We start from the raw sequence: 9,617 nt of genomic DNA, 5'->3' as shown, positions 1-9,617 counted from the left end.
CAAAACCTAGTACAGGAATAGAAGTACAAGTGCTAAAAAGTGTTGCTGTAATGTTTGTGCAGCAAGAAGATCCTACTCTAGAGCTTAAGAAGTAAGGTGAAATATTTGAACCATATCTAATGGACATAAGACAACCTGTTGAAGAGTTAGATATATTGCTTACCTCTGAGAAACAAGATCTCCTATTGCTTGAAGAAGAGAAAGTTCAACAAGAGAGCAAAGACTTATAGGGTGCACATATAGAAAATGAGTTTGATGCATGTGCTACTGATTGACCCTTCTTGGTGCATGAATTGGAAAAGCTTGATATAATGGTACCTTCTATTTTTTTTGGGATAAGCATTGAAATTATATTGATAAAAAAGGAACAATGGTACCTTCTATGAATCAAGATAAGGCTGTCTCATTTGCATCACTTTTTCTACACAGATTTTATAATTCCAGACAAATTTATTGATGTGGTAGAATATAAGGCTTCTTTATTCTTAGTGATTCCATAATTGAAGCAAGAATCCATTGCTAAAATTCTTATCCTTCAACAATTTAAAACTCGAGGTCAAATTTTCTCTAACCGAGGGAGGGAGTATGATGCAGGAAGTGCAAAGAAATATTTGTTTTAACTTAGTTTTATTTCTTTTTGGAAATCAATGGTATTTTTTTTAAAGGTAATAGAAGTTTTATTAAAAAGAAAAGTACATTGTGTTTACGATAGTAAACCCATTGCACTTGAAGCGAATACAAACAAATCAAAGGGAAGAGCTAGCAACAATTAAGAAATCAAACATGGAAATACAATGCGTAAAACCCCAAATATGAGACCACTCAAACAAAGTCCTAGCCAGCAAAGACTTCACAACATCCACCAATCTCTCAATATCTTCAAACGTACGTGAATTACGTTCCTCCAAATTAACCACATAAGACAAGTTGGTACCATATTCTAAACATTTGAAGAAAATTTCCCTAACCAATTCCTCCATTCAAAAAGAAGAGAAACAACTGTATTCAGCATCACCCATTGAACCCCAAAGACCAGAAAAACTTCACTCCACAAAGCATGAGCAAACTTACAATGAAGTAGAAGATGATTCATGGTTTCCTCATCACAAAGACATAAGCAAGGTTATTAGTATTTTATTTCCTAGAGTTAAGGTTATTTTTGTAGTTTAATAATTAGGATTTTCCAAGTCAATTAAAGTTAGGGTGTTCAATATCACTTAGAATTAGGGTTTACTTTTAGAGCATCTCCAAGAGCATCGGTATCCAGCTTAATTAGCTAAAATTTGGAGATTTTGTGTACTGTATATGCTCCAGCAGCTTTGGTATAGTTGGATTTTTTTTTGGCTAATGAACAGTAGCCTATCAAGTCTGATGGGCTACTATTCATTCTTCAAATACATTTTTTCTATTATAATAATTATGTGTTGAATAAAAAAATGTTGGAAGATGTGTAGTTGTTAAAAAAAGAATAAATGATGAATAGAAAAATAATATTTAAATGAGATAGAGAATGAGATAGAGAATCTGTTGGAAGGTGTATTTGAAAAAGTGGGTAGATAAAGGTAAAAGTCATTGTTCATTCTCCAAACAGTACAAAAATTTAATGAATCTGTTGGAGATGCTCTTAGTAGTCTATTAAGCACATTGTACTCCTATGGAGACAAGATGACAGCTCGATTGATAATAATAATTTTCTTATAATTCTTCCAATAGTCTAGTGTTGACTCCAATCAACCTTAGGTGCTAGCTCTTAGTGGTTCTCTCTTACTTGGTGTTAACTCCAAGCAAGCTTAGGGGATTGACTCCTAGGCTTCCAATCCTCTATTTTTTTGTTCTTCAATTAATTGTTGCGGCATTGTGCTTTTGTCTTACATCATTTTTCTAGGGCAATCTATTGGAAGCTATTTTTATGCAGACATCTGGTGGAAAAGCATAGTGAAGTCTCTGAAGATTTCTAAATGGTTATTGATTTAGACAAAGCATATGATAGGGTACTTAGAGAGGTTATTAGTTGGTTTTTAGAAAAGAAAGGAGTTGCTTTAAAGTATATTAAGTTAATTAAGGATATGTATGGTGGAGCTATAACTAGAGAACTAGAGAACAAGTGGAGGCATCATAATAGAGTTTCTAATCATTATATGTTTATGTAAATGATCAACATTAATCCATATCTCTTTACACTGGTTATGGATGAGTTCATTAAATCGATATAAGATGAAGTCCCTTGGTGTATGATTTTCGCAAATGATGTAGTTATAGTGGATAAAACTAACCGTGGAGTTAATATCAATTCAGAAATTTGGAGGTGTTTTAGAATTAAAAGCCTTTGGGCTAAGAAGGATGAAAACATAGTACATGGAATGTAAGTTTATTAAATGTAGAAATAAAGATGAAGGGATTGTAAGACTTGATAATCAAGAGATACCAAAGTGTGATTGCTTTCTATATTCTAAATTAATAATTCATTAGGATGGGGAGATTGAAGATGATGTGAATCATAGGATAAAAGTATGGTGGATGAAGTGGAGAAGCAGAGAAGCGTATCAAAAGTGTTGTGTGATTGTAGAATACCTATTAAGTTATAGAGAAATTTTTATTCGGCTTTCATAAGGCTAGTTATGCTATAAGTATTGTGTGATGAGAATCTTAAGATGGACAAGTGAAAATACAAGGATAGATAGGATTCAAAATGAAGACAGCCACTTAAAGATAAGAGTGGATAGGAGGCTGAAATCAGGAGTTCCTGGGGTGTTGTGTAAGCTGGATGTAGAGAAGGCATATGATCATGTGAATTGGGACTTCCTCATTTATATGTTGGATCGTTGTGGTTTTCCTGAAAAATGGAGAAGATGGGTTTTCTTCTGCATCTCTACTATTAAACTCTCTATTCTCATTAATGGGATTTCGTGTGGATTCTTTGAAAGCTTTAGAGGTATAAGACAAGGTGATCCATTATCCCCTTTATTGTTTGTCATTGTTATGGATGCTTTTAGTAAAATGTTGGATAAGGCAAGGAGGGATGGGCTCATGTCTGGTATTAGAGTGGGTCCCACTGGTAACTCCTTGCAGGTGACTTATCTTCTCTCTACTGATTATACCTTGGTCTTATGTGATGTTGATCTTGGTCAGATTTTGTTTCTCCAGCTAGTGCTGTTTTGGTTTGAAGTTGTTTTTGGTCTGAAAATTAATATGGGTAAGTCTGATTTGGTCCTTGTGTGTGTGGTTCCAAATATAGCAGATATGGTGGATGTGCTAGGGTGCAAGCAAGGCTTCTTCTCGATGAAATATTTAGGTCTTCCGTTGGGTGCTATTGTTAGAGATAGTTCTATTTGGAATCCAATTATTGAGAAGATGAAGAGGAGGTCAGCAAGTTGGAATCTGCTGTATCTCTCAAAAGGAGGTAAAGTTACTCTTATTAAGAGTACTTTGTCCAATCTTCCAACTTATTTTCTCTCTCTTTTTCCAATCCTGGTGGAGGTTGCAAACCGTATTGAGCAACTTCAATGAAATTTTCTCTGGAGTGGTATGGGTGATGTTAAAAAAACTCACCTAGTGAAATGGGCTACGATTTGCGCTCTTCATTCTGGAGGTTTAGCTATTAGAAATTTATCCAAAAAAAAAAAAGGTTTAGCTATTAGAAGTTTGAGAAGTTTTAATAAAGTTTTGTTTGGAAAATGGTTATGGAGATATGGGAATGAGCGACAAGCCTTGTGGAGGAGAGTGATAGGGGCAAAGTATGGTTGTGAAGGGGGAGGTTGGTGCTCTCTTCCCGTTACTGGCTCTCATGGAGTGAGTTTGTGGAAATCTATTAGCTGTGGTTGGCCATCTTTTGTTCGTCACATACAATTTGAGGTTGGGGTTGGGTTTACTGTTAGATTTTGGCAGAACATTTGGTGTGGGGACACTTCTTTGTGTGTGTGCTATCCGAGACTTTTTTTCTTTAAGTCGAAAAGGAGGCCTATGTGGCTGATTTGATGAAGTTCCCAAATGGTGTTCTTTTCTGGGATCTAAATTTTAGAAGATACAATGAAGATTGGGAATTTGAATCTTTTTACAGTTTAATGTCTAGAGTTTATGGAGCTTCTTTGAGAGGAGCTAGGGATGATAAGATGTGTTGGAAACTTGCTATGGGAAGAGGTTTTGCTATTCATTCTTATTACCAAGTTCTAACAAAAAGTTTCTATCAGTCTTTCCCTTGGAAGACTGTTTGGAAGTCTAAGGTCCTTTCTAGAGTTGCTTTTTTTGTTTGGACTACAGCTTTGGGGAATATTTTGACTACTGATAATCTTAGTAAACGGAAGATTTTGATTTTGGATTGGTGTAATATGTGTAAAAGAAATGGGGAATCAGTAGAGCACCTCCTTATCCATTGCCCTATTGCATTTGATTTGTGGTCTATGGTGTTTACTTTGTTTGGCACTCACTGGGTTATGCCGAAAACGTGGTGGAGTTGTTGGCTTGTCGGGAAGGAAAGTTTGAGAGGCATCGGAATGTTGCTATTTGGATGGCTGTGCCCCATTGTTTGGTGTGGTGCATTGGGCAGGAGAGGAATTACCGGCATTTTTGAGGATTTAGAGAGATTAGTTTCAGATCTTAAATTCTTCTTCCTTAAGACTCTTTTGGATTGGGTTGTAGTGTTAGGCTTTCGTTCTTTTTCTTCGGTCCATCGTTTCATGGACTTTTTGTACTTTATGCACTTGATTTGTTTTTGTCCTTGATGTATACTTCCTGTATACTCAGGTGAGACCCTTCTTCTTTTTAATATATTTTTATTACTTAAAAAAAAAAAGGATAAGAGTGGTCTCTATTAATGAAAAGATGCAGGTGAGTTACTTGAGATGGTTTGGTTATGTGTAGAAGAGAGCGATTAAAGCACTAGTGAGGAAGAGTGAGTAGATTGAAGTCTAGGGAAAAAAAAGGACAAAGAAAGACCTAAAATAACATTAGTAGAAGTAGTAAAAAAATGACATGTCAATTAAAAATGTGATAAAGGCCAATGAGCTTTAGCTGTATTGTCTCCTCCTCCCCATGTAAGTCTTAGGTGGAGGGTGTGACTGTGGGTTTAAGATCTATGGGGTGCATGTGTAACTTACTAATTAAAAATTAAAAATGTGATAGACAATATGATTTTGGATAGGATAGAATCGTGGAAAAGAGTACATGTGGTTGACCTTTGATTAGTATGGAAGGATCCATAGCTGACCTCAAAGCTTTGGGACTAAGATTTGGTGGTTGTTTTATAAATTATTCATATGTGCAAAAAGATGATATTTCTAGATTTTATATTCAACACACTGCAGTTTTAATCCCAACTACACAGGATCAGCTACGAGTATTCTTTTTTGCCTCACAATTTCAAGTTCCATGATTGCATCTTTCAAAAGTCATTGAAAAAATGTTTCTAGTCATTAGCATAATTGTGTGAAAGAGGTTATACAAAGATGGAGCTTCTCCTGTAAGATTGTGATATAAGTGCGTACTTTTTATAGTTTCTTTGTTTGGCTTCTATTATCCTTATTTCTCTTTTGTTCGTTACTATAAAAGTTGTGATTTATCATTGCAAATACTGTTTTTTACCAGTCAGTACTCTTTCCTAGCATAAAATTTTTCTGTCTCTGATGAGCATCCTAATATCAATATTGTAGTAGATAAAATACAAAAATGGTTTACTTGTACAGCATCCAGTCCTTTTTGTTTTTTGTTTTTTTTTTTGTTTTAGTGATTCTTCTGATATATTTGAAATTTGTAATAGTCTCTTTGTTTTCATGACCTTGCTATTGATGCCTCAGCAGATTTTGAAATTATTGCCCCCTTTCATCGTAGTAATTGTCTAGTATGTATGTCATTGCGCATTTTGATCGTCTTCTTAATATAAGGTACTAAACATTAACAGATCCAAGTTTTTACATCAGGGGCTCACTTGCTATGCTATCCTGGGGCATTTAACATGACTACTGGACCATTGCATTGGGAGTTATTGCAGAGGGCAAGGTAGCAACAAATTTCACTTATGGAAGAATTTATATTCCTCAAAATGTTCTGTGTTGTAATCATCATGATAGTTTGATATCCCGAGGCTCTTTCTCAATGGCCCAGTTGGCACTTATTTGATATTATATTATACCTTTTTTTTTTTTTTTTTTCCTGCTTTCTTATGAGGGTGCCTAGAGCTTTTTGAGCACCTGACTTTCCCCTGGGTTTGTACGGTTCCCTGTCTCACACACACCAAGAAATTACAAAAAGGAATCTCTTGGGAGTGGCCCCAAGATGTTGGCTAGAGAATTTGAATTCAAGACTTTATGGATCTCATGAGGCCTTAGGAATCACTGGGCCAATCCCTTGGGGTTTATTTGATCTTATACCTACAACAATGCTTTCAAGTTACTAATTAATGTGCAAAACCAGCGGGATTTTCCAGTGATGTCTACAGTGGAACTTGATCTTTTTATTTTTATATATATATATATATATATATATATATAGTTTTCACACAATGTGTAGGCTGGGAAAAATGTGGGAAATATTTTTTTGAGAGGGTAACTTTAAATTAGTGAAGTAGGAAATATATATATGTATATATATATTTTTTAACAGAAGGGAAAATATATTTACTTGTGTTCTTGGACTTTTTTCGTTCTCCTTTTAATGTCCCCCCTTTGTCCATTCCCCTCATTGATTATTCAGTAATCTCCTGTAATTTTATGTATAAAATTGTCATTTATGCTATTTGTAGCTTTAGATGATAATTTCATCATTCTTCTATTAATATGTTGATCATTTTCCATGTGCAGGGCTGTAGATAATCAGGTATGCTAACAAAAATTCATTTTTCTCATTGTGTATGATGAGCATTGTGTTAAAGGGAAAATTTTATAAGACTACTATACGACCAACTATGCTCTATGGTACCGAATGTTGGGTTATTAAGAAATAATATATTCGTAAAATGAGTGTAGCCGAAATGAGAATGTTAAGTTGGATAAGTTGATATACACAAAAAGTTAGGATCCGAAATGAGGAAATCTGCTTGAAGATATGGGTAGCTCCTATTGATGAAAAGATTAGAGAAAATCGCTTGAGATGGTTTGGCCATGTTCAAAGGAGAGTGGTTAATGCACTGGTAAGAGTGAGTCGATCTAAGTTGAGTGAATTAAAAAACGTAGAGGAAGATCCAATATAACATTAGTAGAAGTAATAAAAAAGGACTTATCAATTAAGGGAGTAACAGAGAATATGACTTCAGATAGAATAGAATAGAGAAAAAGAATACATGTGGTTGACTTTAACTAATCTGTTGAGGATCCATATCTGACCCCAAAAATTTGGGAGTTAAGGCTTCTTCTTCTTGTTGTTGTATATGATCAGTCTTGTGGTTTACATTTGTCTCATTGTTGGTATCTTTAGGTATTTTCTAGAGCTCATGTCATGGTTCTAAATGGAATTTTTGTGATAAATTCTTTGCTTAGGAATTACCAGTAATAGTGTTATAAATCTGGTCCTGGTGTTCCTCTTCTTATGCTATTAAATCATAATCTGTAATACTTGACAGAACTTCTGTGTTTCTATCTTACATTTGTTTCAATAGTGTGTGGAAGATTTGCTTGTTTTGGATTATAAACCACGAAATATTGTCATTTTGTAAGAGCTTGTGTTACTTGTACATAGAAAGTTAGTTGTTTTCTTCATTCCTCGCTCTGAAGTCTGCATCTTTTTTCATGACTCTGCCACCCTAATCCTTAATGATCGTTTTTTAATGTTTTGTTTTCCGATGTTGTAAATGATTAATCTTCTCATATAAGAGAGTCAAGAATGTTTGATTATGTATTAGTAAAGATAATCACTTGTTTAGATGAAAGTATGAATATTAATAAAGACAATGGTAGCAGATTAGGGTTCCCACACCTGATAGTTAGGATTGGAGCTCTTTGGAGTGTTAGTGGTAACATATTCTATAATTGTGCCTCCTAGACATTCCTCTTTAAAATTTGGTCATAATTGGAAGTTTTGCAAACGAAATTTGGTCAGAATTAAGTAGTCAATACATGTTATTCATCAACTTTACAGCTGAGTCTTAGCCAATAAACGTGATTCAGCATGTCTTTAGAGTGTGAAAAAGCATCTTACTGATTCATGTTTTAATCAAATGAATGGTTATCTCTTGGAAGACATATAGATTGCAAACATGGTTTTTTATTTTTTTTCATTGTTAATAATGTTTACTATACTTTTAATGAGTGAAATTTCTCTGTATATACTGATGTCAAGGTTGCTTATTTTTGTTGAAAATTTTATGACAGTTGTATGTAGCAACATGTTCACCTGCTCGAGAGGCTGGGGCTGGTTATGTGGCTTGGGGCCACTCCACTCTTGTTGGACCAGTAAGTGGATATTTTGTTTCTCTCTTTTGGACAACAGTCATTCCTTGACAGATTGATATGTGCTGCATGAGAAGTTCAAAATGAATGCTTCAAAGTTTATTTCACACTTCTCGTTTCTAAACTGAGTGGAGATTTTTACACTTGTAACTTAAGTAATATTACCATTACCACATAAATACTTACAAAAAACGAATAACCGTGACAGTTTGGAGAAGTCCTGGCAACTACTGAACACGAGGAGGCTATAATCTTGGCAGAGATTGATTATTCATTACTTGAGCTCCGGAGGTTATGTTCCTTCTGATCTAATATAATGTCTCTCTCTCATGTGGATTTAATTTAATTTTTTTTTTTGTAATTACTGAATATTTATCCTAATTCTGTGATCAAAATACTCAGGACAAGTCTCCCCTTGTTAAAGCAACGACGAGGTGATCTTTACCAATTGGTAGATGTTAAAAGGCTAAATTCTCAGTGACTGGAGAAAGGAATTCTAGAGGACTGTTGTGATGTGTGGGACGAATTTCAGTTAGAAAATGTTCGTGCAATAAAAATGTGAGCATTATATTTTAGGACTCTGTTTGCATAAACATTTCGGAGAATATTGTGTGGTTGTAGTCGGTGATTTGGAGCTTGCATTTTGGGCTTGTGTTGTACTTTTGTGTATTATTAATATGTTGGAAAATTCCCAAGCTTTATATTGCATATATATTTAAATAGGATAAAACTTAGGTACAGTACTTAGATGCTGTTCCTTAGGTTTATCTCTTAAGATTCAGTTGTGTGGTTTTTTTCTTATGAGGTGGAAGTTTTTTTTTTTGAAAGACGATTCATTAACAACAACTAAAGAAAGCCAAGAGGTTCAGGACATATCGTGTTAAAATACATCTCATTGTGGTCATCCTAAAAAACATCAATCATGTCCATAGGCGGACTATCAAAAGAAGAAAAATCAACAGCTTGATTAAAACTCATCCTAGCAAGACTATTAGCATAGTGGTTTGCTTGGTGTAAGCAATGCTTACTTCGAATTTGCTAAATGCTAGAAGCAAGAAGCCTGCAATCATCCAAAATAGGAAAGATAATATTGTTAGCATAAGAAGAGTTGCTTAGGACATTCATAATAGCTTTGGCATCTAATTCAACAAAAAGGGATGATATATTTAGTTTGCAACACAGCATGAGCTCCTCCCTAAGTCCCTACAATTCAGCAACAAGGCTGCTTATAATCCCAATTCT

The 9,617-nt window shown here is 34.6% G+C and overlaps 1 protein-coding gene across 1 annotated transcript; it reads left to right on the top strand.

Moving 5' to 3' along the window:
* The first annotated feature begins 5,895 nt into the window (after positions 1 to 5,895).
* Positions 5,896 to 9,150, top strand: LOC115968726 (omega-amidase, chloroplastic-like). Its single transcript, XM_031088219.1, has 5 exons — positions 5,896 to 5,991; positions 6,792 to 6,807; positions 8,298 to 8,378; positions 8,584 to 8,666; positions 8,778 to 9,150. Exons 1-5 carry the CDS (start codon positions 5,948 to 5,950, stop codon positions 8,854 to 8,856), a joined length of 303 nt encoding a protein of 100 aa, XP_030944079.1. The 5' UTR covers positions 5,896 to 5,947; the 3' UTR covers positions 8,857 to 9,150.
* The last annotated feature ends 467 nt before the right edge of the window (positions 9,151 to 9,617 follow it).

Source organism: Quercus lobata, chromosome 2 (genome assembly GCF_001633185.2).
Source record: "Quercus lobata isolate SW786 chromosome 2, ValleyOak3.0 Primary Assembly, whole genome shotgun sequence".
NCBI lineage: Eukaryota > Viridiplantae > Streptophyta > Magnoliopsida > Fagales > Fagaceae > Quercus > Quercus lobata.
This window is presented reverse-complemented; position numbering and strand designations above follow the sequence as displayed.